Here is an 18,988-nt window from a genome sequence, read left to right on the forward strand (position 1 = left end):
TGATGGAAGGAGATTTTCACTCATAATCTCTCGATACATGGCACCATTCATTCTCTCCTTTACACAGATAAGTCGTCCTGGTCTCTTTGCAGAAAAACAGCCCCAAAGCATGATGTTTCCGCCCCCATGCTTCACAGTGGGTATGGTGTTCTTCGGATGCAATTCAGTATTCTTCCTCCTCCAAACACGAGAACCTGTGTTTCTACCAAAAAGTTCTATTTTGGTTTCATCTGACCATAACACATTCTCCCAGTCCTCTTCTGGATCATCCAAATGCTCTTTAACGAACCGCAGACCGACCTGGACGTGTACTGGCTTCAGCAGGGGGACACGTCTGGCAGTGCAGGATTTGCTCCCTGGCGGCGCATTGTGTTACTGATAGTAGCCTTTGTTACTGTGGTCCCAGCTCTCTGTAGGTCATTCACTAGGTCCCCCCGTTTGGTTCTGGGATTTTTGCTCACCGTTCTTGTTATCATTTTGACGCCACGGGGTGAGATCTTGCATGGAGCCCCAGATCAAGGGAGATTATCAGTGGTCTTGTATGTCTACCATTTTCTAATAATTGCTACCACAGTTGATTTCTTTACACCAAGCGTTTTACCTATTGCCGATTCAGTCTTCCCAGCCTGGTGCAGGTCTACAATTTTGTCTCTTGTGTCCTTTGACAGCTCTTTGGTCTTGGCCATAGTGGAGTTTGGAGTGTGACTGACTATGAGTTCGCGGACCGGTGTCTTTTATACCGATAATGAGTTAAAAACAGGTGCCATTAATACAGGTAACGAGTGGAGCCTCGTTAGACCTCATTAGAAGAAGTTAGACCTCATCGACAGCCAGAAATCTTGCTTGTTTGTAGGTGACCAAATACTTATTTTCCACTGTAATATGGAAATAAATTCTTTAAAAATCAAACAATGTGATTTTCAGTTTTTTTTTTTTCACATTCTGTCTCTCATAGTTGAGGTTTACCCATGTTGACAATTACAGGCCTCTCTAATCTTTTCAAGTAGGAGAACTTGCACAATTGGTGGTTGACTAAATACTTATTTGCCCCAGTGTAGGTTCATATTGGTGAGAAATGTAGCCCTGACCCCCTTTCACCAAATATGTTTGGTCTTATTAATGTCCCGTCCCCAGAAAAAAGTGTACATGCAGGTTATGCTGTTATTTCGTCCCTACCAATATTAGGACCAAACCTACGCCCTTGGATGGACCTCTAAGTGATAAACTAATGTAAATTCGACACATAATGATGTAAAGAGCTACATTATTGAATGTCTATCACCCTTAATAGTGGCCAGTGAGTTAAAAAAAGTGATAGCGTAAGAAAGTTCAAGTCAAATGATTGTAATAAGCTTTACGCGAGGCGTTTTACCTCTGGATTGTCGGATTAAGCTCCTTTTGCGGAGTCACCTCTTTTTATTCCATTTTAGCAAACCTTCAACCACTCTCAAGCCTGCTCTGTATTTCGACAGTGCCTCCACTCAGGTTCAGAGCGACTCTTAAGCCGTTTGATAGTCGCGTTTGGCAATTACAGCAGTGCCGTCAAGGGCAAGGTGGCAGAAGACAAATGTTGAGAGAGAGGCAAGAAAAGAGTCACTTTGAGAGTTGGCAAGAACCTGAAAAGAGTGAGTGACAGACAAAAATAAAGACCTTGCTTCTTAGCTGATAGGGTGGAGTGGAGAGTGTAGTGATTTTTTTTATTATTCTGACAAGGATGGATAGTGTTCTGCTCAAGAATGTGCTATCTGAGACCAAGATAAGCCTGAGACCAGAACTCATTGTGACCAAGACGATTGCAGTCAGCACAGACGCCCTCAAAAAAATTGTTTTTTTGAGGTGGGGGATTTAAACCATAACCTCTTTGTAATTCGTTTGAGGGGTTGTACACTAGAAACTACTTTTGGTTCAAGACTAATTTTAAAGGTCTGGTCTTGTCTCAGACTCCATTCCCACAAGACTCAGTCGTGGTCTGGGTCTTATCTCCCAAAAGGCACTCAAGCTAATATTTCTGTGCAACGTTACTTCACAACGCATACAGTGGTATGAAAAAAGTATCTGAACCTTTCGGAATTTCTCACATTTCTGCATTAAATCACCATCAAAGGTGATTTGATCTTCGTAAAAATCACACAGATGAAAGAACAGTGTCTTCTTTAACTAAAACCACCCAAACATTTATAGGTTTTCATATTTTAATGAGGATGGCATGCAAACAATGTCAGAGAGGGGAAAATAAGTAAGTGAACCCTCTGCCTAAGGAGACTTAAAGAGCAATTGAAACCAATTTTTACCAAACAATTTAAGTCATGTGTGTGCCCAATCACTGATGAGTGGTTTAAAGCTGCCCTGCCCACTGTAAAACACACACCTGGTAAGAATTGTCTTGATGAGAAACATTGTCTGGTGTGGATCATGGCTCGGTCAAAAGAGCTGTCTGAAGACCTGCGATCAAAGATTGTTGATTTACAATATATAAAGCTGAGAAAGGACACAAAACAATCTCTAAAAGTCTGATTGTTCATCAATCGACAGTCAGAGAAGTTGTCTACAAATGGAGAGAGTTTGGCAATTTTCCAATTTCTGATGAAAATACGGAGATAATGAGTTTTTTGTAAACGCATACATTTCAAACATAACTTTGACTTTAACACAGCTATTTTTTGCATTAGTTACATCCCAAACATCTGAATAATATTTTCCTTTTACAAAATATCATAATAAACAATAAAAATAGAGCTTTGGATAGGAAAGTAACAATTTGTTTACACATGACTACTGAGAGATGACGCCTGTTGTCGCCGAGATGACGCCGTTGTCGCCGCGTCTGCCGTGTAAACTTTTCCCTCATCGTTGTCTGTCTCACAAAGATGGATTATTTTTGAATCTCTGCGGAGTCTGCTTGGCGAGCCCGCTGCACGGTGATCTCAGTCGTTTTGCTTGGTCGTCCAGCGCCTGGCATTCCAGGCGTCCTCTCGGTTGTTTTGTTCGATCGTCCGCCACCTGGCATACTGCCGCCAGCGCTCCGACCGTGCTGCCCGGCCTTTCATTGCTGTTGAATCGGGTTGCAGGTCTTTACAAAATGCGCTACTGCCCTTCAGTGGCCAGTTTTATTGCTTTAAAATGGGTTTGGAGCTTTGTTCTTTGTTTCTCAGACAGAGCAGAAGCTATAGATGCTTTTTGTACAAAAAAAAAAAAAAAAAAAATGTTTACGCAAAAGACGTATAAATAAGTTTTGGGGACAATGGTGCATTTAAAAATAGAACATATTTATACGCTTTTGATGATAAATGATATTGATAAATCTTTTTTTCAGTGAAACAAATATATTTTGTACATTCACCATCATTTTGGGAGGGCCTGAGCTTTCATATGAGCCATTTCTGAAACCAATTGAATAATTAAAAGTCAGGTTATTAGCAATTGTTTCTACATAATGGATAAGCGACAAGTCTTTTGTCAGGGACGGTAGGCGACTTTCTAAAAGTATTTACGCTCGCATCATATCTTGCCATGTCATTTCCAAACATATCGAGTTGAACTCTCCACAGAAACCAATTCACCAATGTCACCTTGAGTCTAATTGCACCAGTCCATTTTTCTCATTTCTCTGACATTTGACAATGCCTGTGCTAATTCATTGTAAACCCCCATTTTTTGCAGTACCAGCTGACATTTAGCCATTGGATTCATTATTGAACAACAATTAGTGGTAGTCTATTGAAGCATACAGAAAGAAAAATGAGTTTTTTTTTCTTCAGTCATACGTAGGATCATTTCCTCTCTACTTGTGAATGTTTTTGACACAATACTCGCTATCTACACGAAAGCAGTAGCTGTTATTTGTTACTTTTCGCCACTGATTCTGTTCAGGAGGAAATTACGTGGCGGAGTGATGGAAGTACTTGACAGATTTAAAATCTCGGCTGATGGCGGCCGAGCCTCCAGAGAAAAGAGGAGGCCTCGAGTAAAGCGTATCCATATTTAATGTGGCTAAAGGCGGCTGTTGCTCGACTGATGTGTTCCCAGGTTTCCGCCCGTGAGCGAGGAAGCTTCGGTCGGAACCCCGGTGGGAGTCATCCTGGCGGCTGCTGTCAATCAAACCATCGTGTACTCCATCGTCGAGGGCAACCAGGGAGGTGAGAACACGCCTGGCGCTATAAGCAGCGGCGATCATTCCTGGACCGCTCGCTAATTTTAGCTGCAAAGTTTTCATCTTCTCGCACTTTGTCTTTGGTTGTAGGCATGTTTGTATTAGACAACAAAACAGGGATAATATCCACCGCCAAGGCTCTGGACTACGAGGCCAACTCCAGCTACGTTCTCAAGGTGGAAGCCGACTCCATGAGGGTGGTTTCGTCAAACCTTCGTGTTCCCTCAAAGAGTAAGTCTGGGTATTCAGGACAGGATGAGTCATAGCAAACTTCATATCCGATTTTGTTTTCAAATTAGTTCTCCTACCCACCAAATCGTTATGTGTGTCCCACTAAAGTAACTCGTGAGTTTCAACTGCAATATATGAAAATATTTGCTATTACAAGGCTTAAAAGAGGATTCAGAACATTTTTTGGCCAACAATGACTCTAAAAATATTACTCGACTATCAAAAAGAAAAATCGATCATTGATCAGGCCTAAATGTGCAACACGAATATGATGTAAACAATGCTCGCCGACTTGGAGCGATGACTACCCGCCGTTGCAACGGCAAAGCTACGAAACAGCTCCAACCTATCGCTGGAACCCTCCAGAATGAAGGAAAAATACTCATGTTCATTCATGGACGCACACAGATCAACATTCCCTCGCACATGTCAACAGGTGGCTGAACTCGGCTTAAATATGGACCTGCGTTTCTCACGCCTTTCTCAGTCCCGAAGTTTTTTTTAAATATAATTAATTAATTATAATTATAAAATAATTATATGATATCTTGATTCTTGGTGGGAGCACATTGATAACCTTTTGGCTTATAATGTATCGCGATACATCACCTTTTCGAAATATTGTCACACCCCTAATCCAAATTAGGGATGTCCTAATCGCATATTTTTGCACCGGACTCCGAGTCAGAGTCACCTGATTTTGAGAATCTGTCGATACAGAGTCCTGATCCGGTTTAACCAGCTAAACGATGATTGACACATGCGGCCTTTTGACGGTAGAGCTACCAAGCTTCTCCGGCAAAATCAAAGCTACACCCCTGTCAGTCATTGTTAACTTTAAATAGCTTACTCCAGGGCACTGCTGACCAAGAAAAGCAACAGGAGGGAGAGTAGGGGGCTGTATGAGCATGAAGCAGAAATACATTTTTAAAATTAAATACCTGATCCTTTTCACCCACTTCCGATCCTCTGAAAAAACCAAGTGATCGGATCGGGACATCCTTAGTCCAAACTAGAAGTGAAGAATCGACAACTAATCAAAGTAACTAAGTTACTTTAAAAGTAATTTATCGGTTACTTTTTACCGGTTTTGGTTAATTTTCCTCCCTTTGCTGCCTCAACATAAGAACTAAGCACTTTACACTCAATGGGACTTACAAAAGACCCCAAAGATGCTAACGGAGCACGGCACAAATGTGCAACACGAATATTATGTAAACAATGCTCGCCGACTACACGCCGATGCAACGGGAAAGCTATGAAACAGCCACGTAGCATGTAGCGGCTCTAACCTATCGCTGGAACCCTCCAGAATAAAGGAAAAAATACGTTCATTCATGGACACACACAGATCAACATTCCTTTGCACATCTCAACAGGTGGCTGCACTTGGGTCGACTGTGCACCCTCGCTCCACACGCCTTTCTCAGTCCCAAAACACTTGTGTTACTTGGTAACGCGTTAGTGACAACACTGGTTATCATCATGAAGTTGGCGACCTTGTAGACGCTACATACTCGTCTGTATTTTCATACGAAATTGTTGGAAACCCTTATTTTTGGCAGTCAAAAAGTTAACTACAGCAGATCCTCATCTTTGCTAATTACCGTATTGGCCCGAATACAAGACAGTTTTTTGCACTGAAATAAGGCTGAAAAATCAGGGGTTGTCTTATATTCGCGGTCTAGACATTATACCCATTCACGACGCTAGATGGCGCCAGATATCATTGAAGCGATGTTCTGTCATGAGAGATCTCAGCTAGTCTCAAGTTTAACCAGTTTGCATTATTTTATTGCAATGTTTTTCCTCCTTCAGATTTGTTTCAAGACTACAGTTACAGTTAGACTTCACTTTGACGGTTAATGCAGTTATTGCAATTTTGTTGTTTTATCACAATAGATTGGTTTATTTACATTTCAGAAACCAGAAGCCATTAATTATTTTCTGTAGAAAAAAATAATTTGGTGTTCAGAAAGTCTTTTTTCAGACTTGAGTCTTGAAAAAGAGGGGATCGTCTTATAGTCAGGGCCATCTTATATTCGGGCCAATACAGTACTCTGTATGTTCATACGAAATTGTTGGAAACCCTTATTTTTGGCAGTCCAAGAGTTAACTACAACAGATTCTCGGCTATGCTCATTAACTCATTGTGCCAAGTCGGAAAATGTTGCGATTCTGAGTTTGAAAATTCAAACACGAGTGAATTGTGCTAGACGAACAAACCCAGACAAAAACAAGAATCCCCCACCCCCCCAAAAAAAACCTTTTGATCGATGAGGCAAAAACACGTATTTTTAATTGCGACCTCGCCCAAAGTTAGAAAATGAGAGCACTGTGTCGTTAGAGCGCTATCGATCCATTGCCTGGTTCAAAGCGCGGCCTGACGAGAAGTGAAGAGTGGCTAATGAACACGGTGGGTGATGCGAAGCTTTATTCCTGGCGGAATACTTAGGAGTTAAATTGTGTAAATGAAGTCGGCGCCGCACGAGGTAAACACTATAATTAAAGAAGAAAGCCGAGCCGACGAGCATCAATTAAGACGCGTTCGTATTGGGAGGGGGTGAGCGCAGCTCTTGGGGGGGAGCACAGAGGGAATCCATAGATGGAGGGTCTTTAATATGCAAACACTGCAATTGGAGTCATAATTGAACTTACTCTTGATTAGTGGGGGGAGAAACAAGCAAAAGTAAAACATTTTTAGCAATCAATGATGATATAGCAACGGTAATTAGATGAAAACAACAATAGGGTATAGTAGAAAAAAAGACAAAACGTTTTATTAACTCTTAACTGTTGTTGGCGTTGACGTCTACCAGTGATAAACATATTTAAAATTCACATTAGAAGGATAAGAAGAGCCACATATTTGGATGTCTATCATCATCAAAGGCAATTAAAGAATTTACTCATTGACGACAATAGATGTCCAATCCATTTGAACTAGGAGGTGCGGGCAACAATCAAATGGATTAAATGCGTATCCATAGACTTAAAAAATCTATTGACCTGACACTTCGTCATTCTTTGCGTCATGCCTTATCAGGGGGGGCGGAGCTTCATTTAGTAATGAAGTAAAGCACACGCTCATGTCGGATTTAAGCTTGGATTTACTTACAATTGGATTTATCTATGTAAGCTGTACCGCATACAAACAGGAAGGATTGTCTCAGGAGTGATTTGTTTGTTGATTAAATACCGTATTGGCCCGAATATAAGACAGCCCTGATTATAAGACGACCCCCTCTTTTTCAAGACTCAAGTATGAAAAAAATACTTTTTGAACACCAAATTAATTTTTATACAGAAAATAGTTACAGCACATTTGAAACAAATGATTATAAAAATATATTTGAGAAAAAAAAGCATGTTATTTTGCCTCATTCAAATCTTAATATCTGAACATTTAAATATGTAAACTAAAGTGCAATCAGATTCGTAAATGAATGGCTTCTGGTTTTTGAAATGTAAATAAACCAATCTATTGTGATAAAACAACAAAATTGCAATAACTGCATTATCCATCAAAGTGAGGTCTAACTGTAACTGTAGTTTTGAAACAAATCTGAATAAGGAAAAACATTGCAATAAAATAACGCAAACTGGTTAAACTTGAGAGTAGCTGAGATCTGTCATGACAGAACATTACTCCTCAAGTTCAGCATTCACTTAATTGATATCTGGCGCAATCTAGCGTTGTGAATGGGTATAATGTCTAGACCCCAAATATAAGACGACTCCCACTTTTTCAGTCTTATTTCAATGCAAAAAAACATCTTATATTCGGGCCAATACGGTATATTTTTCGTACCATGCATGCGTGATTGAAGCATTTAGTTGCAGGGATTTTTTTCTTTGTTTACACATGGAACTGACTAGCCTCATAGTTAGCAATATTTACGCGAAATAAATGCTACCTGCACGGTTTCTTTGCTTTTAGCCAAGAATCGATTCTGTTTTACGTTCATATCTATGAAGAATTCAGGGATTTAAGCATTTATTCACAAGAATTTTCGCCAGAAAAACTCCTTTAACGACAGGTGGCCGCTAGCCTCATTCGCTAACATAGTAGCATGTTACTTCGTCAATATACATAAAATAAACGCTAACTGTACGGTTTCTTTGCGCTTAACCAAGAATCGACTCGGTTTTACGTCCATATCTATTTAGAATTCGAGGATTTAAGCATTTTTTGACAAGAGTTATAGCCAGAAAAGCTCCTTTTACGCCAGGCGGCCACTAGCCTCATTCGCTAACATAGTAGCATGTTACTTCGTCAATATACGTAAAATAAACGCTAACTGTACCGTTTTATTTGCGCTTAACCAAGAATCGAGTCCGTTTTACCTCCATATCTATGAATAATTGAGGGATTTAAGCATTTATTCACAAGAATTTTCGCCAGAAAAGCTCTGTTTACGCCAGGCGGCCGCTAGCCTCATTCGCTAACAGTATATAGTGTATAATGATAATAAAGGGATATTCTATTCTATAGTAAGTTGTCATTGTATATAGAATTTATTAATTATCTATTTATATATTATTTATGATTGGTTCTGCATGTTGTCCTCAAGTATTAAGTTTCTGATGTTAAATTGAGTGATTTATTAGCTGTTGAAAACTTGCAGTAAATGAAAAAAAAAATTAAGTTGCTATTTTGGTCAAAAATGTGATATGTTAAATATTGCTATTGATCCTGAAAATATAGGTGATTATCTCTGCATTTGGTAATTTTTGTGCATCGAATGTGAAATCTGAGACTTTTATAGCCATTAATTAATTAACGAAGATCAGGTATTTTAATTTATTTTTAAGTACATTTATTGTTCTTGTGAAATAAAAGCGCAATTCTGAATAGTTTGAAGAAACACACTGGTATTTTATTTTGTATTCACATTTAATGCTCTTTTGAAAGTGCAATCTCAGCAATCCGAAATACCGTAATTTTCGGACTAAAAGGCGCACCTGACTATAAGTCTCCACCCACCAAATTTAACACGAAAACGGCATTTGTTCATATATACTGTACACTGCAGTATGGCATATTTACACCAAAAGAACAAATGAACCACCATGAAGCTTTGAAACAATTGGCTGCAAAGCTTCAAGAAGCTTCATTTGGCCATAACTGCTCCCTTGGGGGAGACAGTAAAGCTCTGCTGCTACCTGCTGTCAACACTGTTGTCATCCAACATGCCTCCTAGCATGCATTGCAGCGCTACAGATGCAAATAATCAAAAATCTTTTTCTGCGCAAATTATTTCTTCAGTTACTGTTCCAGTTGTTTCATTAATTGTTAGTTATGGTATTTAGTAACACTTTATATGACAGTGGCACCGTAAGACTGTCATAAGACCATTATAATTATGACATGACAGTGCCATAAGCATTAATGAATACTTATGACAGATATCATATACGTCATCCAAAAAAATTATCTCAGTTTTGAATGGAATTAAAGTGTTGCCTATTAACCCAAATAAATCGACAAATTGAAAAAAAAAGTAAGTTAAGAAAAAAAGGAAAAAAGTAGCGTTTTATAGTCTGAAAATGACGGTAAATGCGAGCATAAACACTTGTTTCTTTGTTTTACATCTCCTTAAAGAGCATATGACACAAGAAAAAAAGTCTTAAATGGCATTATTATGTGAATTAGAATCATATTTTGAGACGATTCGACTATATACAACAATTTAGCAAAGCACAGATGACGAGAAATTAGTCTTTTAATCTGCCGGTTAGCCACGCCTACCATTATAGGGCTTTAGCGTCCCCAACAGGTGGATGACATCAGCGGTAGACTGGGCTCATCTGTTTTACTATTCAGCCCATTGAGGGGGAATTATTCAGAACGAGGAAAACGCGACGAAGAGAGCCGCAAAATGTCATTGTTTCAGTCTCTCTACTCCCAATATTTTTACAGGATATTCTTTTTATCCAAGTATTTTTCCCCAATAGCTATATAAAAGGCTTGAGAAGGACCAGTCAGCCCATCGAGGGGGAACTATTCACAACGAGGAAAACGCGACGAAGAGAGCGGCAAAATGTCATTGTTTCTGTCTCTTTACTTCAATATTTTTACAGGATATTCTTTTTATCCAAGTATTTTCCCCAATTGCTAAATAAATGGCATGGTCATGACAAATAACAGTCTTGTGCTGAATGGAATATGAAATAATAAAAATGCATTTATTCAGGACGACATGGCAAAATTACTCCATAATGGTCAAAACTGTCGACTTCACCTTTACTGTCGCACCTCCCGAACGATATTTTATGACACCTAAATCGGACATATGTCATTTCCCTTCCCCGGCTTTGGAGAATGTAAACAAACCAGAAGGCGTGACAGCTAGCCGACATGCAAACCCGAACCGAGTGATGTTTCAAAGTCTTCGAAGCGGAAAATCACACATAACTATCCTGGATTATTTGACATGACGACCCGGTTGTCGATTGTCATTGCGGCTCGGCAAACCGCCCGGCGGAGAGCAATTTACAGTTTGTTCCCCGGAGGAGGGTGGCTGGAGTTGTTGTGCAGCTAACGTGCTGCTGCTAATGAACATTAGGAGAGCTTTTTATATGCCTATCAATGATCAAACGTAAGTAGTCCTTCATTTAAAGAAAGTTTGTAGTGTTTACTTTGTAATCGCTGTATTCGTATTTGACATAATACAAAACAAGATGTTTACTCACTTCCTCGTAAGTCCAATGGTCCCACAGTAAATATCCACGGTGAATGGGAACCTTTTGAAACTCCAAAAAGGCGCATACGCCTCTCCCTCATACAGAATGATTTTTCTGCAGCCGTTTGGCTGGCGTGATGCGAAAAATAAACGTATTAATCCGCAAAATCAGCTGAATCCTTCGTCCTCATACACAACAGTACACTGTAGCGTGAAGAGGACGTCTTCTACCGTACACGTCACAGCGCCCTCCTCCTCAATGCAAGACCGAAGCCGGAAGTCACTCATTTTCATGGTGCGGGATTAAAAAAACTAAATAAAAATAGCGATCGCTTCCACACACATCCAAGCGGCCCATATCATTCAGGGGCATAAAATACCGCATGTATTATGAAATAAACATGCCTTTTCGTGTCACAGGCACTTTAAATTAGATCTGCAACGCATTAGTAATTAGATTACGCGATTATTCGAACTAACTAATCGATAGATTAATTGATTACTTAAATAGTCGATGGCTGCAGCCCTAGAACAGATTAAGCACCAAGACCATTTAAAAATGTACCAAGTAGTAATCGGTATCAGAATAAACCCAAATGATACCCAACCCTACTTATACAGCCACCCAAATTTCTACAGTAGTTTTCCCTCAAGCTCTGGGCCTGATCTAAAACAAGTGCAAAGCTAATTAATGCACCTTCTTGTTGCTAACAATCGTTACCAATCTTTAAATGTCTTTTTTTCCCCCCAGAACTCTAACCTGGCCTGCGCAGTAAGAGCAAAGGAAAGGCTAGCGTTGGCATTTTTCCTTTCCTTAAATGTAAACATCTCTGTGTTGTTGTCACCTCCGGCACAAACGTTAATAGCTGCCGACTTCCATTTTGCCGTCAGCTTTTAATGCCAACTTCCTTGCCGGCGGGTATTTCAACTTTTCTTTTTTTTTTTTTTCATTCCCTTCCACCCTCGGATGTCAAGTCACACCTCAGGTCTCAATGGAGGCTTATCTTTTCTGGTGACAAGCGACTGGAACGTCAGCGTCGTTCTAGACAGCCTTTGAAATGTCTTATTCCAGGGGGTGTCAAACTCCTCTTCATCACGGGCCACATCGTTGTTGTCGTTCCTTTCAGGGAGCCATTTTAGGGCTGCTACGATTAAACGACAATTAATTGATGATCCAATTAATCGACAGTCGAGACATTGTTGACCTCAAAATTGTCCAAATCCTCAATAGCAAATATTTTCTTATTCATTGATATGTTTATTATTTACTTTTTTTTAATTAAAAAGGGGGAAAATACTACAAATATTTTTTAAGTTTACATTTTCTGCTTTTTAATCCAAAAAGGAAAATAAATATTTTGCTATTGTTTTTATTGTTTTTATTTATAGAAAACAACGACAAATCCTCTTCCTCCAGTTGATGAAATAATGCATTCGCTTGCGCTAAATTTAGTCTTCGCTTCATTCCGCACATTTCAAAGTGCTTCTACCTCGCCTCCCTTTCCATAGGTGGCGCCTATGGAAAGGGCCTTAATGAAAATGTTCATACTACATCCGTTCTTCGTGACCTAACAATGGCTCCTGGGATATGTAGTTTTTCGCGGTGCTTTCGGTTTTGAAAAAGGACAAGAAATGATGGGAAAATGGACATAAACACATGGTCCATGGTTTTAATTTTTATTTATGAGGACAATAAAACTATAAAAGTCAAATTACATTTTCTCCCATTTTACTAGTCGATTGACTTCAACTGAAAACAGGCGTGGACCTCAACTTCCGCACCTTTAAATGAGACCAACTAGCGGCATGTGGGTGACGTAATTACAGCATGACGATGCTTCCAAGATGCGACACGATCGGGGTTCAAGGGTTAAAGGGCTAAAAAGTAACAAAATAATCCAGAAATACATTGGCATTGCCAAAAGAAACGTTAATATATGTTTTTATTAGGGCTGTCAAACGATTAAAAATTTTTATCGAGTTAATCACAGCTTAAAAATTAATTAATTGTAATTAATCGCAATTCAAACCATCTATAAAATATGCCATATTTTTCTGTAAATTATTGTTGGAATGGAAATATAAGACACGGGACTGATATATACGTTTAACATACTGTACATAAGTACTTTATTTGTTAATTATAACAATAAATCAACAAGATGGCATTAACATTCTGTTAAAGCCATCCATGGATAAAAAGACTTGTAGTTCTTAAAAGATAAATGTTAGTACAAGTTATAGTAATTTTATATTAAAGCCCCTCTTAATGTTTTCGTTTTAATAAAATTTGTAAAATTTTCAACCAAAAAAATAAACTAGTAGCTCACCATTGTTGATATCAATAATTATCCGATGCTCACGGTGCTTAAACCCATAAAATCAGTCGCACCAAAGCGCCAGCAGAGGGACACAAAAAACAAGTAACAAGTGTGCATGACACTGCGCTGTCATTTTATTCTGTTTGAGCGGGGCATGTGCGTTAATTGCGTCAAATATTTTAACGTGATTAATTTTAAAAAATAATTACTGCCCGTTAACGCGTTAATTTTGACAGCCCTAGTTTTTATATATGAAAAGCGGAAGAGGTAGTACTTTAAATAGTATCCATCAATCCATCCATCATCTACCGCTTAATCTGGGGTCGGGTCGCAGGGGCAGCAGTTTTAAAAACTCATTTCGGCCGCTTGTATCTGGGATCTTGATCTTTCAGTCGTGACCCACAACGTGACCATAGGTGAAGGTAAGCACGTAGATCAACTGCTAAATCGAGAGCTGAGCCTCCTTCTTCACCTCTACGGACCAGTGCAGAGTTCGCATCACTGCAAAGGCTGCACCGATCCGCCTGTCAATCTCCAGCCCCTCCTACCCTCACTTGTGAACAAGAACCCAAGATACTTGAACTGCTCCACTTGAGGCAGAATCTCATCCCCGACCCGGAGAGGGCACGCCACCCTTTTCCATCTGTGGACCATTGTCTCAGATTTGGAGGTGCTGATCTTCATCCCAACCGCTTGACACTCGGCTGTGAACCACTCCAGTGAGAGGATCTAGGTTTCCCTTGCCCATACGCGGGTTACCAGGGCCCCCCTCTGGAGCCAGGCCAGGAGGTGGGGCTTGAAGGCGAGCATCTGGTGGCTGGGCCTGTACCCATGGGGCCCGGTCGGGCACAGCCCAAAAAGGCAACTTATGGGAGGGGCCAAAGGGGTAGGGTGCGGAGGGACTTGGGCGGTAGCCAAAGTCGGGGGCCTTAGCAGTCCGACCCCCAGCTACAGAAGCCAACTCTTTGGACATGTACAGTGTATCACAAAAGTGAGTACACCCCTCCCATTTCTGAAGATATATAAGTATATCTTTTCATGGGACAACACTGACACAATGACACTTTGACACAATGAAAAGTAGTCTGTGTGCAGCTTATATAATAGAGTTAATTTATTTTCCCCTCAAAATAACTCAAAATATAGCTATTAATATCTAAACCCCTGACAATAAAAGTGAGTACACCCCTTAGTGAAAGTTGTCAATATTAACATACACCATGTCAACTGTCAATATTTTGTGTGGCCACCACTATTATCCAGAACTGCCTTCTCTCCTGGGCATGGAGTTGACCAGAGCTTCACAGGTTGCCACTGGAATGCTCTTACACTCCTCCATGACGACGTTGCGGAGCTGCCAGATATTTGAGACTTTGCGCACCTCCACCTTCCGCTTGAGGATCCCCCAAAAGATGTTTAATTGGGTTCAAGTCTGGAGACATGCTTGGCCAGTCCATCACCTTTACCCTCAGCCTCTTCAGTAAAGCAGTTGTCATCTTGGAGGTGTGTTTGGGGTCATTGTCATGCTGGAACACTGCCCTGCAACCCAGTTTCTGGAGGGAGGGGATCATACTCTGCTGCAGTATTTCACAGTACATGTTGGAGTTCATGTTTCCCTCAATGGAATGTAACTCTCCCAACACCTGCAGCACTCATGCAGCCCAAGACCATGACATTCCCATCTTTGTACTCCTCACCTGTTCGCCGCCACACATGCTTGAGACCATCGGAACCAAACAAATTAATCTTCGTCTTATCAGACCATAGGACATGGTTCCAGTAATCCATGTGCTTTGTTGACATATCTTCAGCAAACTGTTTGCAGGCTTTCTTGTGTACCGTCTTCAGAAGAGGCTTCCTCCTGGGGTGACAGCCATGCACACCAATTTGATGTAGAGTGCGGCGTATGGTCTGAGCACTTACAGGCTGACCCCCCAACTCTTCAATCTCTGCAGCAATGCTGACGGCAATCCTGCGACGATCTTTCAAAGAAAGTATTTGGATGTGACGCTCAGCACGTGCACTCAGCTTCTTTGGACGACCAACCCGAGGCCTGTTCTGAGTGGACCCTGCTCTTTTAAAATGCTGGATTATCTGAGCCACTGTGCTGCAGCTCAGTTCCAGGGTGTTGGCAATCTTCTTGTAGCCTTGGCCATTTTCATGTAGCGCAACAATACTTTAAGATCCTCACAGAGTTCTTTGCCATGTGGTGCCATGTTGGAACTTTCATTGAGAGAGAGTGTGAGAGCTGCACTACAAATTTGAACACACCTGCTCCCTATGCACACCTGGACCTAGTAACACTAATGAGTCACATGACATTTTGGAGGGAAAATGACAAGCAGTACTCAATTTGGACATTTAGGGATGTAGTTTCTAAGGGATGTACTCACTTTTGTTGCCAGGGGTTTAGATATTAATGGCCATATTTTGAGTTATTTTGAGGGGAAAATAACTACTACATAATCTGCACACAGACTACTTTTCATTGTGTCAAATTGTCATTTTGTCATTGTTGCCCCATGAAAAGATATACTTAAATATCTGCAGAAATGCGAAGGGTGTACTCACTTTTGTGATACACTGTAGATAGTACAGTACTGTAACATGTTTGGAACTTTTGTTCGAAAAAACCTTTTTATTTCAGTATCGGATTGGGACTCAATATCGGCAGATTTTCAAAACTCAGGTGATTCATAGAAAAATATGCAATCAGAACATCCTGAAACCTGCCATGAAACATTAAGCACATGTTCTGGCCCACAAGCCTCGTGTTTGACACCTGTGTCTTAATGTGTGATTATTGTAATGCCGTTCTTGCAATTCTGTGCGTTTTTAGGTAACACGGCCGTGGTGGTGATTGACATCCGGGACGAGAACGACCACCCGCCCGTCTTCACCACCGCTCTTTACATCGGAGGCGTAGCAGAGGATGCCAAAACCTTCACCTCGGTTCTGCAAGTGCAGGTACAGAGTCCCATTTCAAAATCTCATCACGTCATTTTCTTCTGAGCGTGAAAGTTCCGTCATTTTACGCCGAGTTCAAAATCAGGATAAAACTTTACCTTGTCGTTATTAATAACCCAGTACTCTCGTGGGATTCCCCCAACCGGATCGTCACAGATCTCGACAAGCTTTTACACCGCAGTGTTTTTCTCTCCTCCTCAAGTCGTCAAACCGCTAGAGCTTCCGTCGAAGTTAATTGAAAGTACATGGACTACGCTGTACCGCCAGCGCATGATGTTTTTTTTAAGCGGCGATAATATTCAGCAACACTGTTCCCTGTGTGGTTATCGACTAGTGCTAATTGGCTCGTCAACTGTCTGGGAGACATTCACGTCACAGGAAATAACCACAGCTACTTTGCTGCTGTTTAGTCATTCACTGCCATTGACAACAATAGACTTTAAATTCGAGATGTGACCATAAATTTGGCGCTGAAAAACAGATAAAAAATGCATTATCGGTTTTCGGTTTTGAAGACCGAAAATTTATCTCTGAATAGTGTGAAGAACCTTAGTCCTTTTTTTTTTGTTTGTTTTGTCTGATTGATTTGAGGCAGTCCCGCGTCACTTTCATTACATTTTGGGCCACTTCCTGTTAGTTGTGGGGATATTTTATGATTTGTTTTTACTTTTAAAAAAAGACTACAAATGTCTACAAATGGAAAAACAGTGAAAGACTCAAACAAATATTAGATTTTAATATCGTGACAATCGTATGTGCATTCCATTTGAAATTGGAGCGAATCAATGAATGTTCATTCATTGCCATCCTTGCAGTTCAAATGGATTGGACGTCCATGAGGAGGAAAAGAGCAACATTATTATCAAATTACAAAAGGATGATGATAATGATATCAACAGCGTTAGATTAGTATGATTATTGTTTGTAATCACTCAGGCTCTGGACAAAGACACGGGCAACTACAGCTCTATGACTTACCGCCTCATCAACGCCCCCTTGGCCGGGAAAGATGCCAAAGAGAAGAAAGACGGCTTTGTCATGGAGCCGCTCAGCGGCGTGCTTAAAACGGCCATCATGTACCGCAATATGCGCCGATCCTATTTCAGGTTTGAGGTGGTCGCCACCGACGACTACGGCCAAGGACACAGTAGCAAAGCCGAGATAGTGGTGAGTGTTGACGGGAAAAAAATCTGACGTATAATAATTTCCCTTTTTTTTTTTTTTTTATGTAATTGCGTTAGTGTTTTTTATGTTAGCGGAAAAACAATCTGAAATATTTTTTTCTACATTTAATTCATATAGTACGGTTTGTTATGTGTAGTTTGTTCTTTTTTTCCCCAATTTAAAATGTTTAAATGTTTTTTTTTTAAAATAAGTAAAAACTATATATACTGTTTTACTGTTTTGTTTTGTTTTTTTAATGAAAAATCAGGTAAACATTTAAAAATAGATAATAAAAAAAAAGAATTTGCTGTTTTAGGTTTATATTATTTGTGTCTTTTTTATTTAAAAAAATATAATTCAATAATAATAATATAATAAATAAAAAATACTGTTTTTGTTGTTCCTTTTAAAATTGCCACAAATATGGAAAATCAAAATTGAACAATAAATAATAAGCAGAATATTTACTTTTAACCCTTTAGCTGCTATTGACAGCAATAGACGTCCAATCCATGAGATTGGGAGGGCTGACAGCAATCGCGAACAAATACCAGACTGCAAAAGTTGTCGAGACCATGGTCCATGACGGATTGTTACTCTCACTCAAAATGGATTGGACGTCTATTGCCGTCAATAGCAGCTAATGGGTTAATTTATGAACCAGCAGTAAAGCAACACTTGGTAACTTTTCAGTTTTAGTCGATTTTAGCGACTCCGGTGGACAAAAGCGGTAGTGTTTAAACAACATTTGTTTCCAGCAGTTGTGTAAAGGGTGAAAAGTAATAGGATAATGAATCCAGTTGTGGCTAAACAATAGCATTCGACGGTTAGCAACAATGTTCCTTCCACCCTCCTTAAAGTTAATTAGTTCCGGTGAAGGCAATACATACCCCCTCAAGATATAAAAGAGGTGTCATTCAACTAGGTTTGAGTCGACATATCACAAATGTTATGAAAATATTTTATAAAGGTTGAAAATGTACCTACTGTTGCTTTAAAACTGATCCGTTTTCCCAATGTGAGTTTTATAAGTGCTGAATGTATACAGCTATAGATTATTTTAGTAGTCGATTAATCGATGAAATAGTTAGTTTGAATAATCGAGTAATCGGATCGGGAACATAGAAAATTAAAATACCTGATCTGGGCCTCAAACGGTAAAATAATAATGAATAAATGAGGATCTAAGTACAACAAAAGAACAATTGGCTAACTTACATAGCAAAAGTCTGCTAGCTTAAATGCTATAAAATGCTAACGCTCTTTTCTTTTGTTTTTACAATGCTCTTAACAAATAACCCATATTCCCACAAAAAAGGGCTAAATATGCCTATAAACTAAATAACGAATGCATTACCCCCCAAAAAAAACATTAGCCAAACAAAAACTTTGTTTTAAAAATATTTTTAAAATAAATTGAAATACCTGAGCTTAGCCTCAAACGGTATTAAAAATGAAATAAATGAGGA

The 18,988-nt window shown here is 39.7% G+C and overlaps 1 protein-coding gene across 2 annotated transcripts in view; it reads left to right on the top strand.

Annotated features, from left to right (window-relative positions):
* Positions 1–18,988, top strand: part of pcdh15b (protocadherin-related 15b) — a 268,709-nt gene that overhangs the window by 205,308 nt on the left and 44,413 nt on the right. For both annotated transcript variants that reach the window (XM_057826514.1, XM_057826513.1), the window contains 4 exons: positions 4,027–4,136; positions 4,241–4,381; positions 16,228–16,355; positions 17,292–17,522. In XM_057826514.1, coding sequence (XP_057682497.1) covers positions 4,027–4,136; positions 4,241–4,381; positions 16,228–16,355; positions 17,292–17,522 — 610 coding nt within the window. The remainder of the gene's footprint in view (positions 1–4,026; positions 4,137–4,240; positions 4,382–16,227; positions 16,356–17,291; positions 17,523–18,988) is intronic.

This window comes from Corythoichthys intestinalis, chromosome 21 (genome assembly GCF_030265065.1).
Source record: "Corythoichthys intestinalis isolate RoL2023-P3 chromosome 21, ASM3026506v1, whole genome shotgun sequence".
NCBI lineage: Eukaryota > Metazoa > Chordata > Actinopteri > Syngnathiformes > Syngnathidae > Corythoichthys > Corythoichthys intestinalis.